Raw genomic sequence first — 22,524 nt, forward strand, 5'->3', positions numbered from 1 at the left:
CCATCATTACAGCGTGAAAGTACGTCCAGAATCACGATTGGCTGAAAATATCGTTACGTTGGTTAAAGAGAACAAGGTCGTCGACGGTGAAGATGACGAAGTGGCAACAGCCTATTGCAAAATGTACAGATTTTTTGCACCTAAATTATTCTAGGAACCGGAAATGGTGTCCTAAGCGGAGATTCTAAGTTTCATTTACTAGGTTGCGTTGCCGTATCCCAACACTTAATTTTTACTTGCACAGATGTGGTCTGGCGGTATCCCATCTAAGCTACCTCTGCAATGAACCAAAATTTATAGATCATTTTTTTTATTATCCTGTCGGCGGTTTTCTGCCCATCGAAAACCATGTCTAGAAATCCCACTTCAAAATTCAGGGTTGCTTTTAAGCAGCACTGTTATTCTCCCCTTTGGAGCTACAGTACTGGGATGCAGCCACAGGAATGTTTGCTTAGCAATTTATAATTTTCTGGGTGGTACAACAAGAATACCTTGTTAATAGTTCTTAGTTTCCACAATTGACTTACTTCTATTTCAGTTTAAAAATTAAAAAAGTAGATGCACAAATATACAGTTTAAATGTTACAAGTATCATTATTCAAAATTTACCTTACTCAAGTTCAAGTATATGCTTTTTTATTCCTTCTTTTTTAGTATTCCTACCAACGCAAGGCTTACTATAGTATTGATCACTACTTTTACTCATGTATTCACAGTTTATTTTTCATCTTGGATTATATATTTTTTTACGTTTTTGTGTTAGTTATTTATTAACCAATCTCTTTTGTTTATTAAATCATAGTGCCATCCGATTCGTGGCCTATCCCTCATGGTGGGTTTGTGCCATTGATTGAGCCTTCTTCATCATCATCATCATCTTTGGATTCTCGGCTGCTGTTTATATACGACTTGTAAATACATCGTGTAAGTAGTTTTATACTCGTGTCATTTTGGTGGACGTGCGGGGTACGCGTCTTCGCCACGGAGCTCTCACCCAGCCTGGCACCATGCTTCCAGTGGAAGGCACCGCGCCTGCAGCTTCGATGCCGACTACGCATACCCAGTACGTTGCTCTACCTCAGCCGCAAGATTCCACTAAGTTCACCGGCCTGGATGGTGTTGACGTAGAAGAATAGTTGAAGATGTATGAGCGCGTCAGCAAGGTGAACAGGCGGGATCCGACCATAATGCTGGCCACTGTCGTGTTCTACCTCGACGGAACACCGCGAACGTGGTTTTACACACACGATGAAGAGCTAACCAGCTGGGACTCGTTCACAGAAAAGCTGTCCGATGTTTTTGGCAATCCAACGGGTCGAGAACTAGCCGCCAAGCAACAACTCGCCACGCGTGCCCGTACTGCTACTGAGTCGTATGTCTCTTACATTCAGGACGTCCTAACCCTCTGAGGCGGGAAAGGTTGGACACATTATCAAAGGCACCGCGGATGACGCATTCAATCTTCTGGTCTTAAGAAACTTATCGACTGTCGACGCCATCATGAAGGAAGGCGCCGCTTCGAGCATGCGAAGAGTCCCCATATATACAATCAGTTTACACGGCTTCCAAATACTGCAGCGACCTCTTCCTGTACCGACCCCACCAACCAATCTAGCGCTCCACCACCAAGCGAAAACGTGACCCGAATGGCATGCCGCGCACTCGAAGCAGCGTTTCCTGCCTCGCCTCAACAGACGTCTTACAACAAAACTGCTGAAACGATATCGCTGATCCAGTCCGTGGTTTGCCCGGAAATCGCTAATATGGGTCTTCCCAGCGCCTGCTCCTTGAGTCGCCCTGACACCCGCCCTGCTTCTATGCCTCGGTCCTATCGCAGTCCACCTCACAGTGTCCATAATCCCTACACTACCATGCATTCCTCGGACTGGCGTACACCTGACGAGAGGCCGATCTGTTTCTGCTGCGGCCAAATTGGTCACGTTTCCCATCACTGCCGGAGCCGTTGGCCGTCCCCTCCTCGAAACACCTTGCGGAATTCAAGTTCGCCCCGGAGTTTCTTAACCCGTCGCTCCTACGACGCTTCCGACGACACTACCTCGACTCGCCGCTATGCTCACTCGCCCTCGCCTCAACGTCGCCAACCACGTCCGCCCCAGCTTTACCGCTCGCTGTCACCGACCCACCCAGGACCGTCCTAGCAGGAAAACTAGGCATTGCGGCACCTCGAGGTGGTGCTGCAATGTCGGAGTCGCCGCAAAATCCTCCTTTGACGCTGTGTACGAGACATAAGCTTCTTGACGTCCAAGTTGATGGCACACCCTTCACAGCCCTCATAGGTACCGGAGCACACATATCCATTATGACCAGCTGCGTACGCCGCCATTTAAAGAAAGTTGTTACGCCTGCCGTTACTCGGTTCGTACGAATCGCCCACGGTAGCACGGTGACCGTGGTCGGAATGTGTACTGCACGTGTGAACCTTTCCGGCCGCCATACTGTCGTCCTTCTCACTGTGCTTGGCCAATGCCCCTATGACCTCATCCAAGGCCTAGACCTCCTCTCCGCCCATTCAGTGCTCATCGATTGTTCCTCAAGTAGTGTGCGTCTTGACCTGCCTCTACTGGACGTTCCTTCAACACCACACGAAATGCGCCTAAAACTGACCTGATCTTGCTCACGTTTAACCACAGGTCTTAACATACATCGAAATGTCGCCTTCTGCGCCAGTTCCCAATGGTGATTACATCTCCGCTCCCATAACTGCCATCGTTCTCACCCACAGCGTTACTGTCCCGCATACAATACTGAGGGTCACAGACGATCGCATGTACCTCCCTGTGGTGAATTTCGCGCTCGCTAAGCAAATTCTGCTTAAAGATATCGCCCTGGCTACAATAATTGCTTTAGAAGTTAGTTGCGTTGAGAGTTTTGCCGCTGACGCTTCCTGTGAGCCTTTCCGGTCTCCCAAATGTACCGACAGTAGGAAAATGATCGCCCCGAATCTCACTCCTGCGGAGACCGAATAGCTCTGCAGTCTGTTGCATTCCTACAAGGATACATATGACCTGCACAACCGACCCTTAGGCCAGACGTCACTTGCCAAACATCGTATACATACAGATGATAATCCACCCATACCAGCGACCCTACCGAGTTTCAGCTTCGGAGTGTCACGTCATCAAAACGGAAGTAGACAAGATGCTAGCGAAAGACATCATTGAGCCATCGTCAAGTTCATGGGCTTCCCCTGTCGTGCTGAGCAAAAAGGAAGGCTCATGGAGATGCTACGTCGATTACTGCCACGTCAACCGCATCACGAAGAAGGACGTCTACCCACTACCTTCGCCTTGAGTTTCCAATTCTCGCAGAACCTTCTGACGCACCCCAGTGCCGCTCATGCCCCACCGCTTTTCTTCGCCTGCCACCAAAGTCAACAGCTTATATTGAACTCTTGTCTTCCCCACCAGTTCCAGATGGCGAGTACCTCGTCACTCCTCTGCCCGACATTCCACTAGTTTGACGTTACCGTGCCTCACAGTATACTTACTATTACTGCGAACCGCACTAGCATGCCTATGTTTAACTTTGGATTGGCAAAGCAAATTCTACCGCAAGGTATTTGCCTTGCCAACGTTGATTGTCTCGGCGACCATCACGTGTTAGCGTTATCGACCGACGGTTCTTGCGAGCTCAGCAGGCCCCCGCGCCAGCCTCGGGCGCAGATCCCAACATAAAGAAAATGGTTGCGACGGACCTGTCCTCCGCGCAGACTGAAGACCTTTGCGAAGTATTATCGTTCTACCCAGATATTTTCTAGTTCGAGGATCACCGTTTAGGCCAGATGCTCGAGGTCAAGCATCGGATTCTTACTGGCAATGCTACACCTATTCACCGACAACCTATCGAATTTCTGCGTCGGAACGCCTAGTAATTCAAAGTGAACAAAATGCTAGATAAAAAAAAAACATCACTGAACCTTCGAGTTCCGGCTCGTCACCTGTGGTGTTGGTTAATAAGGACGGAACGTGGCGCTTCTGTGTAGACTACTATCATCTGAACTAAAGCGTAGCAGTTTGGGCGAGTTGGTATGTCATGACTGTTTTAGGCTTGTAGCGCAGCTCGTAGGCTTGTAGCGCAGCTCGTTTTAGGCTTGTACAGCTGCGCTACAAGCCTAAAACAGTCATCATCTGAACAACACTACTAAGAAAGACGTCTACCCGCTCCCAAGTATATGACGACGCCCTTAACTGCCTGCACGGTTCCAGCTATTTCTATTCTATTGATCTTCGTTCTGGATACTGGCACATTGCTGTTGACGATATGGACAGACAAAAAACCGCGTTCATCACACGTGATGACCTATAGCAATTTATAGTAATGCCGTTTGGATTCATCATACGCCCCTGCCACCTTCGGGCGTATGATGGACTCCTTGCTCCAATGTTTCAATTGGTCCACATGTCTCTGCTACCTCGACGACGTCATCGTCTTCTCGCCAACGTTCGACCCTCACCTCGAGCGCCTAACAACTATACTTGATGTATTTCGAATGGCGAAGCTGCAACTTAACTCGTCCAAATGTCGTTTTGTCCGCCGCCAAATGAGTCTTTTGGGACATCTCCGGCCAACGCCAAGCAGCGCCAAAGCATGTGTTCTAAATCGAGCAAAACCCCACACTTAGTAGAATAGAGTGTAACCCCGCAGTCCGGATTAATTTTGTTCATGATGACCGCGTTAGGGTACGTACGTGTCTGCAGAAGCCTTAATGTAACCGCCTGTGGCCTATTTAATTTACAATGTGGCAGGAGGAATGCCCTCCGCCCTAGGTAATAGTGGTGGTAACAACTTTATTGAGACTCTGCTCAGTTATGATCTGGCAGACCCGAGTCCTAGAACGGCCCCTCACGAGGAGCGATCGACCCTTTCGGCCCAGGCAACGAGGGCTTTTTGTAGTTCCAAATAACCTTAAAACAAAATAGAATTATAAAATAACTGTAAACAAAATTGGTCAATAGGTAAATGGGAAGTAATAGGTAGACTCTAGCTGATGAATTTAATAGAATATAGGAATAAATGAAAACAAAAATACAGCCAATACCATGGGCTTTGTATAATTATAGCAAAACCTTAGGTTTCGATTTCATAGTCTAAATCTTTGGGACCGTGCATTGAAATCCTGGATCGCATCGCCACCCTCCCTGTCACTGTGCCCAAGGATCGAGGCCCCCCAAAACAGTTTTCAGTCCAATCTAAGAAAGAGGAACGGAGTTTCTAATGTTCTTTTTCGCAATTCAGGATGCATTTGATAGTCAATGAGAGGATGATGTATTGTATCATGTTCCCCACAAGAGGGACAATTCGGTGAGGGAGCCGGACCAGCTCTGTGTAGGTAAAACATCTGCAGCACTAATATGCCCTCGCTCGCGCGAGAGGACATTGTTGTTATGAACCCATTACTTATGTGCACTGTAGAAAAGTGACCCAGAGTTGAGTAGGTACAAAACCATATTGATAGTAATTCAAATTATGCGGTAAACAGTTTCTAGCGGATGGCAATGCTCCAAGTCATCTTCTAGCGATTCTCGGAGCACATCTTTTGACTAGATAGGAGCAGTGAAATTCTAATTTTCAAGCAGTCTGTAGCACATATATCTTATTAGTGGAGCGATTCGGTGCAAGACAGCTTTAATTGAATGTATTCATGTTATTTAGCAGGATAACAGGCACAAAGCCTTGCTTTCTCTACCATTAAGTAGTGTTACAGAGCTTAACGACATTTTTCATACTATTATTTGTGTTGAATTCTCGTAAAGTGACTGAAGGTGTATGAGCACATCATACACTGAAGGTGTTTGATGTGAACAGGTTAGGAAAAGTAAACGTGACAGTGGTTTATTCAAATATATTTTAGGCAATTAGCAGCAACAGCCAGTTCAAACAGATATTTTGCACCTGACCGCGGTGGTTCTAGTGAGCGGCTTTGCCACCACCGCGGCATGTGGAGCTCGCATTGAGTGATTGGGTGCAAGGCTTTAAGCCCCCTGAGTGAGGCCAAGGTAGCGACATTCGTCCTCTCCTGGCCACTTCTCTCCGAGTCCCCTCGCCGCATGCACCTTCCCTCGTTGCTCGCCCTCTGAGTTTGCTCTTTTTGATTGCGGCGATCGCGCTGTGTCGCAGTGCGATCACCGTGATATCAGGATTCGCGATCATCGCAATCGCATGGCCGCGAGCAGCGATCAAAAGCAAATATTATTACGGCGCGAGGAAAAAATAAAAAAAGGAAAGAATAAAAAGAACAAAACATTCACGGACGATTGCGATACTCGCTAATGCGAAATTTGAGCGCAGCTCAACACGTGTTTTCATTTTTCTGATGATCTGTGGCGTGTGGCACCTTGGAAACAGAGCGAAGTGTGACGCGACTGTCTCGCTATTCTTTTTGCCTATATATGCCCACGGGCTGCTGTGAATAAAACAGTTGAAAGTTACCGCCCGTGCTGTTTATGTGTTTTCTCCCTCTGTCCCCGTCTTAGTTGCGGTCAATATGATATGCAGTAAGTACCAACTAGGCCAATGTGAAGTTCTTCTGATGGGGAGAGTAATCGCGTGGGTGACGCGTGGGCGCGATTCACTGCAGCCGCCGCAGACAGACCTCCGCTCATGCAGCGCTTTGTTTTCATACAGACGACGCGCGCTGCTCGGGCGCCATCTCGCAGCCATCGTGCCCACAAAGACCCTCACCCGCAGCACTGCGCTTCCTTCTCACGTTTTCGCCGAACCCTTCTCTTCCGCTTTCCTCCTCGCGCTCTCTCTGCTCTCGCCCCTTTTTCCCTCCTCCACTGCGCTCCGCGTTCGCTCTCACCTTTCGCCGTGCTCGTTTGCTTGGTTACGAGGTAGGACGCCGACGCTCTTCGCAGGAACGGGCACCTAAGAACTGAAAACTTATTTAGCGCCAGCAAACAAGAACGGAAGGGAGACGACAACACAATGCGCTAACTTCAACAACTTGATTTTCAGGAAATACACCTATATAAACCATGCACAGTGGCGCCACCTTATCCAAATCTTACCCATCCAAAAAAGCCGTCTCCGTATCTAACAAATCGACCTGTTAGGTAAGCAGACGGCTTTTTTGGATGGGTAAGATTTGGATAAGGTGGCGCCACTGTGCATGGTTTATATAGGTGTATTTCCTGAAAATCAAGTTGTTGAAGGTAGCGCATTGTGTTGTCGTCTCCCTTCCGTCCTTGTTTGCTGGCGCTAAATATGTTTTCAATTTACCAACACGCCCAACATGGCAATGCTACAACCTAAGAACTGCGCCCAAAAAGCGCGAAACACGTGGCCGGCAGGGCACGCATGTTCGCGCTATAGTGAACCGGAAGATGTTCTAATACACCGTGCTCGCGTGATTGTTTCAGCGGGAACGACACCAACACAACCAAGTGACTCGGTTCCACCAACAGGGAGGCTCGGACAAGCCTCGGACTTCCTCTCCTGCCGTCGCTCGGCGGCTCGGGCGGCAAAATGAAACAATGTCGCTCGCTTTAGTGTTATGCTACACGTGTGCCACAGTGACGCGGGTACACCTCTGACGACAAACAACGGCCGCTTCGGCTCTATTTCATCCGTTAAGATCAAGTTTGAACTGGATTTTAGGCGCTGCGGGAGCATAGCGCGCCACCCTTCGTAGTACCAGTAGGGAAAGGCAAATGAGAAGGACGTGCTTTTCCCAGCATGAAAGAACCACGCGTATACACGAAAAATTTAATATTATGGGGTTTTACGCGCCAAAATCACTTTCTGATTATGAGGCACGCCGTAGTGGATGACTCCGGAAATTTGGGCCACCTGGGGTTCTTTAACGTGCACCTAAATCTAAGTACACGAGTGTTTTCGCATTTCACCCCTATCGAAATGCGGCCGCCCTGGCCGGGAATCGATCCCGCGACCTTGTGCTCAGCAGCCCAACACCATAGCCACTGAGCAACTACGGCGGGTGCAAGAAAAATTGCTGTACGTCTGGCCGCTCAAGGACCTTTGCGTGTTTCTCCGATGCTCAGGAAAACACTTTTGTGTAGCCTGTATTAAGCAACAGAAAGCTGTATCGGGAATTTTTCATGCTTCCCTACAATTTCCTCATTGATACTATTAATCTAATCATCATAATATTTGACATGTTGATTAATTGATGAATACTAATTATGTAATTAGGTGGTAGGCAAGAACTTATCTGAGTATCTCCAAGCGACGCCAAACAACGTTACCTCGGTTCTGTCCAGCTACGTGGCATTTGAATATTTTAAAAGTTGGGCTCAAGTTCCGCGGGTCATCCGGTATAGACAACGTGCATGCTTGAAATGAATGAACTCATGATGGTCGCTAGCACGCAGGCGCATTGGCAGAACAAAAAAAAAAAATAACTTGTTTATGGTTATGCCACTTCAATTTGTGGCCGCAGCAATCTGCACCTTGGGCAGTATCCGTATCTGTTTATAAAATGCTCAAAAGCCAATCGCGCGCGCATACCACAACCGCTGTGATCGCGCGGTAGGCGTCAGCAGCCGGTACCTATCTGTGCGACGCCAGGACCTGGAAGAGTTATATCAGCCCATGCTCCCGTACTGCGGCAGGGTGCGTAAGCACTAGTGAAAGGCGCAGAGCTGTTCATTTCTCGAACATCGCGTAGCGGTGCGAACACCTTTTAGACACGGCCACCGCCTCCGGCCACGGCATGAACCACAGCGTACCCGCCGCTCTGGAAGGGCTGGATCCCGATGAACTAGATCTTCGCTTCCCGGGTTTAGACGTAAACGTTCCTTGCACCGCTGAAGCCGGTGCCGAAGACGAGGGCCACATTCCAGTGTCCTGCTGTCACCTTCTCGAACGGCTGTCCGCCTGGAATCGCTTCCTCTGGCACGTCGGCTTGCAGCTGCGAGAACTCCGGGCACCCGGAAAACTGTCCCTGGTGCGGGTGGTCCACATGAACGACGGCGGTGGCCTCCGGCAAACAGAACGCCGTCGGGACGCGCGGCTTCTCTTCCAGGTCCTCTTGCAGCGGCACCGCTGCGTCGTGAGCGTTGACCTCGACGAAGCCATGTGCGAGGGCAGCGGGCTCGGCGAGTACCGAGAACGGGTCGTCTCGGCGCTTCAGCGAAGCACGAGCCTGCAGGCGTTGACCTTCGACATACTCTTTTGCGACTACAGGTACGCGTGATTCTTCATCACTGGCTCTCGCGCGGGTATTGTTGGGATTTCACGGTAGCGTTTTAGCTTCGCGCGATAGGTTAACAATCAAAGCAGTACAGATGCCGAAGCGGTTCCGGTGACAGCTATAGTCTGACCGCTGGTCAAGCGTGAGCGCGATACGTTAGGTCCACTGCGCATGTGTCCCCTCTCCTCGCCACCGCGGTAGACATGTCCACAGAACTACGCTTTACAAGACAACCACTGCATGCCGAGCTTGTGTGCCGAGGTAAATTAATGGATTGAGGATTCAGGATGTTAAGGGGTAGGGCACCATTACCACTGCGGCCCCTTCTAGTGAAACGAAGGACCGACCTCAGAAGTAACGATGTCTTGTCCACGCTGTGCGATGACTGATTTTTCCGTTGATTACCCGCTGTGATGGCAGCGAGCAAGTAGATAGCACAAATCGGATCGAAGCGGACGGTGTGGGACGTTGACATGCAATCACCACAACCACTCGCAGCATGCGGTACAGCACGCACAAACGCGCAGGGCTTTCTTGCTTGTCTATTTTAAGCATCTATATTGATTACACGCACGTTTTTTTTTTCTGTCGCCAATCATCTGTTGCGTTCAATGGATTCTTTATGAGAGGAGCTTTGACCAAGTTTCCGCCTTTCTGTACAGATGGATTCGAGAGGAGATGTTCGGTGCAATAGCCAAGCTGACGAACCTGCAAGAACTCGTTGTCTCGGGCACCGGCGCAGCACCCCCGGTCCTGCCAGACGCGATCTGTACACTCCTGCTGAACACGACGAGTCTCGCCACACTATCGATGTCGCGACTCGTTTTCGATGCGGAAAACAGGTGGCGCCTCATCGACGCCCTCACGAGCAACGTCACCGTCGAGAACCTGTCCTTGCACGGCAGCGTCGTGCACTCTTATCTCCCGAACGGAAGGTCCAGGTTCTCCATTTTCCTGGTCGGAAGCATGCGGCTGAGATCTCTGAGCCTGCAAGGCGACAAATTGGATCCTGCCAAAACGTTCGATGACCTAATGTGCACGATCCCGCCGCTCGTCGTTCGCGGCATCCTCCGTAAGTTCAAACTTTCCGGTTTCTTCCTAAACGCCGACTGCGCGAGCCTGCTCGCCGTACTCGTGGCTCGGAAGGAGGGGCTCCTCGAACACCTCGACATCGGCGGCTGCCGCTGGAGACCGGAGCCGTCGCCTCGGTCTCCGATCGACGCCGGAACGATGGACTGCGAAGAAGCGGGTCCCTCCTCCTCGAAACCCGTCTGTCCCTGGCACGACGTGTTCGACGACGTCGCGCAGGTCCCACTCTCGTTTCTCCGGCTCAGCTTCGCGGGACTCGAACCGGAGAACCTCGCACCTCTCTTCAACACTGCCGCCACCGTCGAGTTCCTGGGGACCATCTCGCTCAGGGACGTGGCGCTGGGCCAACTAAAGGAGGTGTGCAGAGTCGTCCGGGAAACTGGCATGGGCGACCGAGTCCGCATAGAAGGCGTGCACCTCGTCGACTCGGCGTCGCTAAGTGCGCTCAAAGAGTTTCCGGAAGCGTTGCGTCACGTGGTCATCACTTCACTCAGCGAGCCGAGACTGGAGGTGTTCCAAAACACGGTCCGCCTGGCGTGCAGCTGGTACCAGCTGACTGCGCTGCACCTCTTCCTGACACAGAAAGTCGTCCTCCACGCCGCCACAATTCGCTCGTTGAGCGAGTGCGTGAGCGTCGCCACAGGGCTGAGAGAGTTCGCGCTGACAGGTTGTCACCGGCCAGACCTCAGTCTTTGTCTTCGAGCAACGAGGAGGCCTCACAGCGCTCTTCTCGAAGCCATCTTCGAGAACGTGGGCATCCAAACGCTGCGAATCGAAAGGCTCCGTCTGGGCAGGGCCAACATGCGCTTCCTGGCCAAACAGGTTGTTGCCAGCGAGACGCTGTGCGAAGTCTCCTTCGCCTCCTCGGACGAACTCGAGAACGAAGAGTTCGTTGACTTCATCTCGGCAGAGCTCTGCGAGAACAGCACCATCTTGCGTCTGCGAGTGTTGGAGGCTGCGGACGGAGAACCGCAGGAAGCGAGGATCGCGGTCGAAGACGTCCTCGGTCGCAACATGGGATACGTCACGTGCGCGGCGCATTTCGTCGTCTTCGACACTCACTTGAGCCGCTGTGAGGAAGCCTTCGTGGCCGCCCTCTGCAGTCCAGCCCTGGTCGAGAAAGTCCAGGACCTCGCGCACGTGGACGATCTCGAGGCGACGCGCATGATCCGAAGCATTCTGGAATAGTCTCGAACCCGTGCGAAGGAACTTTATGGGTGTTTTTAGCAAGAGCCGCGAGTAGTAAGACAAAAAAGGACACCGATGTTCTCTGCTGCTATACGTTCAAACGCCATTTGCATCATTACTTGTCTATGTCCTCGTCGGTACATTGGCACTATCCTCGAGAGGTTCGTTGCGTGTTGCCCGCTCTGGACCGAGACGCTGAGAACGTCGATACTCTTCGGTAACGCGAACGCTGCGTTACTACGAAGACAAGTGCCTTGAATTTGCCATCAGTATTGTATTTTAGTCTCATATGTATCTGTCTTTTTTAATCCCTGTTTCACATGTTCATCGGTATTACCGGTTCGCCTATTCTTCATTTTAGCTTTGACCATGTCTCGGATTAAAAAAAATCTTTCAAATAAATGCACTGAGTGCTCTTATTAACGCGTCTCTCGTACAGTTTATTTTTGAAATAAGCTAGACAGCGGGCAGCTTTTCGTGAGGAACATGAAGCATCTGGAAGCAACGTACTACTTCCGTGAAAGGCGTAGTGCTCAGCGATCCAAACGCAATGATCAGACAACATGGCTGCCAAGGCCGGATTAAGAAAAATGGGGCCCTCAGCTAATGCACATGCAGGCCCACTTTCCCTATACTGAACCCCCGTCACCGGCTACGCTATTGAAAATATGCCATGTTTCATTTTAATTCCCCCAAATTAAAGAAGAACGTAGTGCGATCAACGGGGTTATTATAATTATAGGGATAAGAAAAAGCTTGCTTGAAACGCGTGCTATTGTAAACGCCAGCACATATGTTAACTTTGTGATTAATCTGCATTCTGTTTTCGGCAAAAGCTAGCCTTCAAGGAAAAGTTTAGTGCACTCAAGACGAACAAGAACGTTGAAAAGACAACACAGCTCAGATGTCGATCCTTCTGAAGCTAGGCTTTGTTTGCATGACTTAGTTCAATCCCGTGAGGAGACGCATGTTTGTATGCAAAACATTCTTTATTGAAATTCAAGCATCAGACTGCAGTAATCGTTATACACGTTACTCTATAAATATGCAATAGATATATACAATACTTAAGGCAGCACAAACACCATAAAATGCACTATAATACCGATGAAAATTACCAACTGCTATTACAAGACATTGCTTTAAAATATTTTCGTTAGAGGTGTGTCAAGCAAAGACGACAGGTGCGACTATTAAAAACAACAAAAATACAGTTCTTTATAAGCACGATAAAAATAACAAGAAGAACGAACAGAAGACTAACAACGAATATTTGCGTATCTTGAATTACACTGCTCAACGTTTCATTGGCAACGTGGGGGCTGGGAGGCGACACGACGAACTTAGGACTATTCATGTATAGCGGAAACAATCCTCTTTTAAAATTGCATCTTTCGCGCCTTCGCTTTGGCGAAATCCGATATAGTCTGTTCGAAGGATAGATCGCGGAGGAGGTCACTTTCAATGGATATGATAGCAAGCGAGTTCACCTTGTCGTCAAGCAGGCTCGAGCAAAGGCGAGTTTTTATCAGCGACAACTTGGAAAACGATCGTTCGGTCTCACAGTTTGCCACGGGTATGCCTAAAGGGGCCCTGAAACGGTTCGGACAAATTTTCTAGACGAGTAGGTTACAGCTTAAGTAGAACATTCACACCATAATTTAAGTGAAGCGTTACGTATTAAGGGAGCTACAAGTTACTCTCCTCCCTAGCCATGCTTTTCCTCCTCAACTCGTTCGCCGAGCGATCGTGGCTAAGCTCCGCCTTCACTGGCTCTGCGTCATGATGCGACGTCACATCGTCCACTTCCGGTTGTATTGGAGCCCGGCCCCGCCAGCGCGAAACCTCTCCGCTAGCCGCTTGGCCGTCGACCCCAAGCGAGAGATATCGAAGCAGCGTGCGTTGCAAGCATTCTGTCGTAGCTCCGAACGTGTCTCGTATTTCGGTAATCACGCACGAGCTGAACGTTTCGACGGAACGGTGGAGGCATAAACTCAAGCTGATGAAGGAACTTTAGCGTAGACGTACGTGAGCTGCCAGATCGGTCTCCACGGTCCGGCCACCCGTTGGCGCAGAGCTTAACCAGCCAAAGAAAGAGCTATTATTGCTCTACCCAAGTGTAAAACATTTTGAACATTTACAAAAACAACCTGTTAACGATTACACTCCTGCGTAAATTTTACAGCAGCAGCAAAGAAGAATACGTTTTGTTACTGCTACTGTGTGTGGTTGAGCTCTATGCCACCGGGTGGCTGCACCGTGCAGACCATTCACATTTGCGCTTCTGTTCATCCCCTGAAAAAGCACGCAAGGGGACACGGCCAGGCCCTGTCCCCTTGCGCTTGCGTTTACCCTAATACCGGACTCGCGAAACGCTATTGCGTTAGTAATCTTCCGGTGTAAGGCACGGTCGCAATCGCACAAATCCTGGCGCCGATTGGATAGCGGCAGTCCGATGCGCTACAGCCAGTCAGCTGGTCTGCTGCCGTGCAGAGGGACACGATGTCGCAGCTTGACATATTGCCACTCGCTACGTTTGCAGTCCACAACACAACAGAGTCGAACCCTAGCGTTCGCGAAAAGACTGAGACCGACTCTGACTGCGGAGCTCTCGTCAAAATGGAGCACGTTGTAATACAAGCAGACGACGCTTGCTGTGTGCCGGAAGTGCTTAAATGTGCTGAAAAATTGTTCTTGTGCATTCTCTTTAGGTTACTTTCTTTTTAGAAAAAACAAATTAATTAACATTCCTGCTATTACCAACATCATTTGTCTACCATAAAGTTGGAAAAATTACCCATCACGCGCCCTGGTCAGCTAATCGGATAGCTCGCCCCACTGACGTCATATGGGTGATTTCCGTCATATGGGTAGGGGCGGCTTAAAATTCCGCCGAGCAGTGTGCTAAAATCGGCAGCGATGTGCATTTTTAAAACCTTATAATAAATTACATGCTTTACGCGGAGCACTTAGATGTGTCAATTATTGACCAGAAAGACCTAGGGCCCTATAACGTAAAACTATTCCAATATGTTTTTATTCCAATCTCCTGACGTCAAATATGCGTAACCGCCGACGCAAGCATCGGGCGGTAGCCCGCAAGGTTGTTTAAGGAGACCAATCAAAGCCTTTTCTCGTTTATAGGAGGTCACTTTTGTTTGCTTTATAAACGAATAACATTGCCTACACTGAGCGGCTTGTCTTATCTAAATGGCTCACAAGAGACGAGGAGCACGGCTCAAGCGGAGAGGGATTCGATGGGGCCGACCCAGTGCACTGAAAATCGATGACCGGATGAAGAGGCTGGTGCGGCGTCTGTGATTGGTCCGCTTTCCCTTACTTAGCTTGTGGTGGCTCGCCGATAATTTGTAAATAAGTTTACAAATTCACACATCCGATAAAACTATCATCCGTACTTCGTATAGCTGTCTAATAATTTGCTCGTGGAAACGACGAAACGTAAAATCACGAGCTACACTGGAGGGTGCACTGAATTCGTTTTTCAAGCAAGTATTATTCATTACCTATGGAATTTTACCTTGCGTGGTGATGCTATAGAATTATATTTTCCGTTCAGCATTTTGTTGCATTAAGCGATTTTACGTGGTGAACCTCCGTTTCGAATTTCCGATCCAAACGCGATACCGGGAGCGCATGGCTGTCGGCACTTTTTGTGCCACCAGAAGGCGGTGGGAACACCGAGCACAAGAAACAAAAAAAGGGCAAGGAGGAGATCGGTACGACCATATCTATTACAGACATACGTAGCGGTACGAGGTAGATAGGGGAATGAAATAGATTAAGGAGATGTGCACTAAGGTTCTAGAGTGAAAAACATCTCTAACGCACCTCATTAAATCGAGCAGGCGGGGTGACTATTCGTCAGTGCCCCATTTCAAAGGGGAAGCCAATAAACCATCATCATTATCGTGCATTACGGTATACCATGAAAACAAGGAGGGAAATCAACTTTATTCAGGTCCTGCAGGCCACGAGAGCTTTGGGCTCTCATGGAGTGGGCGTCTCCCACGACGGAACCGGGAGGTTGAGTTTCCTGGCGGCGTCGTGGACCTGCTGGACGGCCCAGAGTTGGGGAGCGAGTTCTTCGCTCCGGATTGCTTCTTCAAACTTGCGCTTGTCCGGTTCGAAGATTATGTGAGCTTGCGAGCACGGCCAGAGTGAATGATAGACGTTAAGGGATGTATTGCAATTGGTGCGATAAGACTTGTCGTAGAGCTCAGGCATGTAATGGTCTAAGCGAGTGACCTTGCGACGCGTCGTTACTGCATTTGGGGCAAAATGCGCCGGCAGCCATGTTGTCTGATCATTGCGTGTTGATCGCTGAGCACTTGGCAGTTCACGGAAGTAGTACGTTGCTTCTAGCTGCATGCTGTCTACCTTACTATGAAAATGAACTGTACCAGAGACACCTTAACAAGAGCAGTGAGTGCATTTATTTCAAGGAATCTTTTTTTTTTCAATCCGAGACACTGTCAAAGCTAAAATGAGGTGTGGGTACAAGGGGTGTGAGGTGTGGGTACAAGAATATGCGTACCGGTAATACCGAAGAACATGTGCAACAGTGATAAAAAATACAAAGACGCATATGAGACTAAAATATAATACTGACTCCAAATTCAAGGCACTTGTCTGCGTAGGAACGCACCGTTCACATAAACGAAGAGCACCGAGGTTCTAAACGTCTCAGACCAGGGCGGGCAACACAACGAACCTCTCGAGGAAAGGGCCAATGTACAGACGCGAACTCAGACACGTACACGCTCAACAAGACGACCAAATGGTAAATGATGAAATGATGTTTGCACGTATAGCGGCAGAGAACATCGATATGCTTTTCTGTCTTACTGCTCGCAGCTCTTGCTAAAAACACCCATAAAGTTCCTTCGCACGGTTCGAGACTATTCCAGAATGCTTCGAATCATGCGCGTCGCCTCGGCAGCGTCCACGTGCGCGAGGTCCTGGACTTTCTCGACCAGGGCTGGACTGCAGGAGCAAGTCTCGAAGGCTTCCTCACAGCGCCTCAAGTGAGCGTCGAAGACGACGAAATGCGCCGCGCACGTGACGTATCCCATGTTGCGACCGAGGACGTCTTCGACCGCGAACCTCCCTTCCTGCGGTTCTCCGTCCGCAGACTCGGACACTCGCAGACGCAAGATGGTCCTGTTCTCGCAGAGGTCCACCGCGATGAAGTCAACGAACTGTTGGTTCTCAAGTTGGTCCGAGGACGCGAAGGAGACCTCGCACAGCGTCTCGCTGGCGACCACCTCGTTGGCCACGAAGCGCAGGTTGGCCCTGCCCAGACGGAGCTTTTCGATTCGCAGCGCTTGGATGCCCACGTTCTCGAAGATGGCCTCGAGAAGAACGCTGTGAGGCCTCGTCGCTGCTCGAAGACAAGGACTGAGGTCTGGCCGGTGACAACCTGTCAGCGCGAACTCTCTCAGCGCAGTGGCGACGCTAACGTACTTGCTCAACATGCGAATGGTGGTGGCGTGGCAGACGACTTTCTGTGTCAGGAGGAGGTGCAGCGCGGTCAGCTGGTACCAGGTACAGGCCAGGCGTACCGTGTTTTGAAACACCTCCTGCCTCGGCTCGCCGAGTGAAGTGATGACCACGTGACGCAACGCTTCCGGAAACTCTTTTAGCATACTTAGCGATGCCGAGTCGACCAGGTACACGCCTTCTATGCGGATTCGGTCGCCCATGCCGGTTTCCCGGACGACTCTGCACACCTCCTTTAGTTGGCCCAGCGCCACGTCTCTGAGCGAGATGGTCCCGAAGAACCCGACAGTGGCGGCAGTGTTGAAGAGTGGTGCGAGGTTCTCCGGCTCGAGTCCCGCGAAGCTGAGCCGGAGAAACGGGAGTGGAACACGCGCGGCGTCGTCTAACACGTCGTGCCAGGGACAGGCGGGTTTCGGGGAGGAGGGACCCGCTTCTTCGCAGTCCATCGTTGCGGCGTCGATCGGAGACCGAGGCGACGGCTCCGCCCTCCAGTGACAGCCGCCGATGTCGAGGTGTTCGAGCAGCCCTTCCTTCCGAGCCACGAGTTCGGCGAGCTGGCTCACGCAGTCGGGGCTAAGGAGGAATCCGGCAAGTTTGAGCTTGCGGAGGATGCCGCGAGCGACCAGCGGCAGGATCGTGCACATTAGGTCTTCGAACGTTTTGGCAGGATCCGAGATGTCGCCTTGCAGGCTCAGAGATCTCAGTCGAACGCTTTCGAACAGGAAAACGGAGAACCTGGACCTTCCGTCCGGGAGATACGAGTGCACGATGCTGCCGTGCATGGACAGGTTCTCGACGGTGACGTTGCTCGTGAGGGCGTCGACGAGGCGCCACCTGTCTTCCGCGTCGAATACGAGTCGCGACAGCGAGAGGGTGGTGAGACTCGTCGTGTGCAGGAGGAGCGTACAGATCGCGGCTAGCAGGACCGGGGGTGCTGCGCCGGTGCCCGAGACAACGAGTTCTTGCAGGTTCGTCAGCTTGGCTATTGCACCGAACATCTCCTCTCGAATCGATCTGTGCAGAAAGGCGGCAACTTGGTCGAAGCTCCTCTCGTAAAGAATCCATTGCACGCAACATATGATTCGCGAATAAAAAAGGAAACGTGCGTTTAATCAATACAGGTGCTTAAAATAGACAAGCAAAACAGCTCTGTTTGCACAAACTCTAGCGCAGGCTGCGACTGGTTGTCGCGATAGCGGGACAACGGCTCACACCGCCCGCTTCGATCCGATTTGTGCTATACCTACTTGCTCTCTGCCATCACAGCTGCTAATCAACGGAAAAATCAGTCATCGCACGGCGAGGACAAGACATCGTTACTTCCGAGGTCAGCCGTTCGTTTCACCAGAAGGGGACGCAGTGTTAATGGTACTGAACCCCTTATTATCCTAAACCCTCAATCCATTAATTTACCTCGGCACATAGGCTAGGCACAAGGTGGTTGTCTTCTAAAGCCTAGATCTGTGGACATGTCTACCGCGGTGGCGAGGAGAGGGGACACATGCGCAGTGGACCTAAAGTATCGCGCTCACGCTTGACCAGCGGTCAGACTATAGCTGTCACCGGAACCGCTTCGGCATTTGTACTGCTTTGATTGCTAACGTATCGCACGAAGCTAAAACGCTACAGTGAAATCCCAACCATACCCCCGCGAGAGCCAGTGACGAAGAATCACGCGTACCTGTAGTCGCAAAAGAGGATGTCGAAGGTCAACGCCTGCAGGCTCGTGCTTCGCTGAAGCGCCGAGACGACCCGTTCTCGGTACTCGCCGAGCCCGCTGCTCTCGCACGTGGCTTCGTCGAGGTCAACGCTCACGACGCAACGGTGCCGTTGCAAGAGGACCTGGAAGAGAAGCCGCGCGTCGCGACGGCGTTCTGTTTGCCGGAGGCCACCGCCGCCGCTCATGTGGACCACCCGCACCAGGGACAGTTTTCCGGGTGCCCGGAGTTCTCGCGCCTGCAAGCCGACGTGCCAGAGGAAGCGATTCCAGGCGGACAGCCGTTCGAGAAGGTGACAGCAGGACACTGGAATGTGGCCCTCGTCTTCGGCACCGGCTTCAGCGGTGCAAGGAATGTTTACGTCTAAACCCGGGAAGCGAAGATCTAGTTCATCGGGATCCAGCTGTTCCAGAGCGGCGGGTACGCTGTGGTCCATGCCGTGGCCGGGGGCGGTGGCCGTGTCTGAAAGGTGTTCGCACCGCTAAGCGATGTTCGAGAAATGAACAGCTCTGCGCCTTTCACGAGTTCTTATGCACCCTTTCGCAGTGCGGAAGCACGGGCCGATATACCTCTGCCAGGTTTTGGCGTCGCACAGATAGGTGCCGACAGCTGACGCATGCCGCGCGATCACAGGGGTTATGGCTGCGCGCGGGATTGGTTTTTTAGCTTTTTGTAAACAGATACGGATACTGTCCAAGCCTCAGATTGCTGCGGCCACGAATTGAAGTGGCACAACCATAAGCAAGATTTTTTTTCTGTCAATGCGCCTGCGTGCTGACGACCATCGTGAGTTCGTTGATTTCAACCGTGCAGGTTGCGTATACCGGGTGTCCCGCGAAACTTGAGCTTAACCTTAAAAATATTCGAGTGCCACGTAGCTGGACAGAGCCGAGGTAACGTTGTTTGCCGTTGCTTGGAGATACTCAGATTAGTTCTTGCCTGCCGCCTAATTACATCATTATTATTCAATAATAATCAATATAGAGATTTATACAGTACCAGTGACAGCCACGACGATAATGGAAGTGAGATAAGTCTAGAGGAATTAGACATCCCATAAGTAACGCCGGAAGAAGTAAAGAAAGAATTGGGAGCTATGCAAAGAGGGAAGGCAGCTGGAGAGGATCAGGTAACAGCAGATTTGCTGAAGGATGGTGGGAATATTGTTCTAGAGAAACTGGCCGCCCTGTTTACGCAATGCCTCATGACCTCGAGCGCACCGGAATCTTGGAAGAACGCTAACATAGTCCTAATCCGTAAGAAAGGGAATGCCAAAGACCTGAAAGATTATAGACCGATCAGCTTACTGTCCGTTGCCTGCAAACTATTTGCTAAGGTAAACGCAAATAGAATCAGGAACACCTTAGACTTCTGTCAACCAAAGGACCAGGCAGGATTCCGTAAAGGCTACCCAACAATAGACCATATTCATACAATCAATCAGGTGATAGAGAAATGTGCGGAATATAACCGACCGTTAAATATAGCTTTCATTGATTACGAGAAAGCGTTTGATTCAGTCGAAACCTCAGCAGTCATGAAGGAATTACGGAATCAGGGTGGAGACGAGCCGTATGTAAAAATACTGAAAGGTATATATGGCGGCTCCACAGCCACCGTAGTGCTCCATAAAGAAAGCAACAAAATCCCAATAAAGAAAGGCGTCAGGCAAGGAGATACCATCTCTCCAATGCTATGCACAGCGTGTTTACATGGAGTATTAAGAGACCTGGATAGGGAAGAATTGGGGAAGAATATTCAGAAGAATAAGAATGGGCTGGGATGTGTTTGGCAGGCATTCTCAGATCATGAACAGCAGGATGCCGTTATCCCTACAAGAGCTATGCCTTACCAGCGCTCACGTACGGGGCAGAAACCTGGAGGCTTACAAAGAGGGTTCTGCTTAAATTGAGGACGACGCAACGAGCTGTGGAAAGAAGAATGATGGATGTAACCTTAAGGGATAAGAAAAGAGCAGATTGGGTGAAGGAACAAACGCGTGTTAATGACATCTTAGTTGAAATCAAGAAAAAGAAATTGGCATGGGCAGGACATGTAATGAGAGGGAAGATAACCGATGGCCTTTAAGGGTTACGGACTGGATCCCAAGGGAAGGGAAGCATAGCAGGGGGCCGCAGAAAGTTAGGTGGGCGGATGAGATTAAGATGTTTGCAAGGTCAACATGGCCACAATTAGTTCGTGAGCAGGGTAGTTGGAAAAGTATGGGCAAGGCCTTTGACCTGCAGTGGGTCTAACCATGCTGCTGCTGCTGATAATGATGATGAATAATCAACATCTCGAATAGTATGATGATTAGATTAATAGTGCCAATGCGAACATTGTAGGGCAGCAGGAAAAATTCCCGATATAGCTTTCTGTTGCTCAACACGGGCTACACGAAAACGTTTTTTCGAAGCATGGGAGCAGCCCACTGATACGCGCAAAGTGCCTCGAGTGGCCAGTCGTGCAGCAATTTTTCGTGTATACGCGTACTTCTTTTATCCCTGGAAAAGCACGTGCTTCTGATTTGCATTTTCCTACTGGTACCACGGAGGATGGCGCGCTATGCTCCCGCGCCGCCTAAAATCCAGTTCAAACTGGATCTTAAGGGATGGAACAGAGCCGAAGCGGCTGTATTTAGTCCTCAGAGGTTGAGCCGCGTCACTGTGGCACACGTGTAGCATGCGTTTTTCCGCGTGGAAGCGCGTCTTCGGCACACTGCCAGTGTCACGGTCATCGGCGACGAGAGGAGTACGTGCCACATGGACACGCTCCGCGAATGCGCCACCCAACCACGAACAAGAACTTAAGTATTACCCACAAAGATAATATTCCCCGATTAAAAACAACTCGCAGTAACAACGTGTCATCATTTGTTGATGTACGATGTCTACCTTTTTTTATTTTTTTTATTTTTTGCTCGCGCCAGCGTAATGATATTTGCTTTTGGTCGCTGCTCGCAGCCACGCGATTGCGATAATCGCGAATCCTTATATCACGGTGAGCGCACTGCGACACAGCGCGATCCCCGCAATCAAAAAGAGCAGGCTGAGAGGGCGAACGGCGAGGGAAGCTTTCGCATGTGGCGAGGGGACTCGGAAGGAAGAGGCCAGGAGAGGACAAATGTCGCGGCCGTCACCCAATCACTCAATGCGAACTCCACATGCCGCGGTGGTGGCAAAGCCGCTCACTAGGACCACCGAGGTCACGTGCAAATTATCTGTTTGGACTGGTTGTTGCTGTTAGAGTGCCTAAAAAATCTTTGAATAAACCACTGTGATGTTTACTTTTCCTAACCTGTTTACATCAAGGGTAAGATGTGCTCATACACCTTCAGACACTTTACAAGAATGCAACAGATATAATAGTATGAAAAATGTTGTTAAGCTTTGTAACACTCGTTAATGCTGCAGAATGCAAGGCTTTGTGCCTGCTATCCTGCTCAATAATATCAATACTCTAAATGAAAACTGTCTTGCTCCGAATCGCTCCACTAATAAGATACATGTGCTACGGACTGCTTGGAAATTAGAATTTCTCTGCTCGGACCTAGTCCCAAGATGTGCGCCGAGAATCGTTAGAAAATGACTTTGAGCATTCCCACCCGCTATAAACTGTTTACCGCATAATTTGAATTAGTATCAATATTATTTTCTACCTACTCAATTCTGGGTCACTCTTCTACAATGGACGTAAGTGTTGGGATAATAACAACAATGTTCTCTCGTGCGTGCGAGGACATATTAGTGCTGCATATGTTTTACGTACACAGAGCCGGTCTGGCTCCCTCACCGAACTGTCTCTCTTGCGGGGAACATGATACAATAGATTATT

The 22,524-nt window shown here is 50.1% G+C and overlaps 2 protein-coding genes and 1 long non-coding RNA gene across 3 annotated transcripts in view; 2 read left to right on the forward strand and 1 right to left on the reverse strand.

Annotated features, from left to right (window-relative positions):
• The window catches only part of LOC139049088 (uncharacterized), a 49,889-nt gene extending 33,638 nt beyond the window's left edge, over positions 1–16,251 (forward strand). Inside the window, exon 2 of the long non-coding RNA XR_011508114.1 lies at positions 15,962–16,251. This is a non-coding gene — a long non-coding RNA (uncharacterized lncRNA). The remainder of the gene's footprint in view (positions 1–15,961) is intronic.
• On the forward strand, positions 8,440–11,819 carry LOC139049080 (uncharacterized). The gene is made up of 2 exons (XM_070524289.1): positions 8,440–9,168; positions 9,838–11,819. The coding sequence occupies exons 1-2, from the start codon at positions 8,696–8,698 to the stop codon at positions 11,450–11,452; spliced, it is 2,088 nt and encodes a 695-aa protein (XP_070380390.1). The 5' UTR covers positions 8,440–8,695; the 3' UTR covers positions 11,453–11,819.
• On the reverse strand, positions 15,884–19,372 carry LOC139049083 (uncharacterized). Its single transcript, XM_070524294.1, has 2 exons — positions 18,654–19,372; positions 15,884–17,986 (listed from the first exon to the last, which is right to left on the reverse strand). The coding sequence occupies exons 1-2, from the start codon at positions 19,124–19,126 to the stop codon at positions 16,372–16,374; spliced, it is 2,088 nt and encodes a 695-aa protein (XP_070380395.1). The 5' UTR covers positions 19,127–19,372; the 3' UTR covers positions 15,884–16,371.
• Positions 19,373–22,524: the final 3,152 nt, after the last annotated feature.

Source organism: Dermacentor albipictus, chromosome 8 (genome assembly GCF_038994185.2).
Source record: "Dermacentor albipictus isolate Rhodes 1998 colony chromosome 8, USDA_Dalb.pri_finalv2, whole genome shotgun sequence".
NCBI classification, from domain to species: domain Eukaryota; kingdom Metazoa; phylum Arthropoda; class Arachnida; order Ixodida; family Ixodidae; genus Dermacentor; species Dermacentor albipictus.

Bases quoted from the DNA above. Each gene is read 5' to 3' on its own strand.
- LOC139049080 (XM_070524289.1), top strand. From the start codon at position 8,696: ATGAACCACAGCGTACCCGCCGCTCTGGAAGGGCTGGATCCCGATGAA. The intron at 9,169-9,837 runs GTACGCGTGATT...CTTTCTGTACAG, and splicing joins ATACTCTTTTGCGACTACAG to ATGGATTCGAGAGGAGATGT.
- LOC139049083 (XM_070524294.1), bottom strand. From the start codon at position 19,126: ATGGACCACAGCGTACCCGCCGCTCTGGAACAGCTGGATCCCGATGAA. The intron at 17,987-18,653 runs GTACGCGTGATT...CTTTCTGCACAG, and splicing joins ATCCTCTTTTGCGACTACAG to ATCGATTCGAGAGGAGATGT.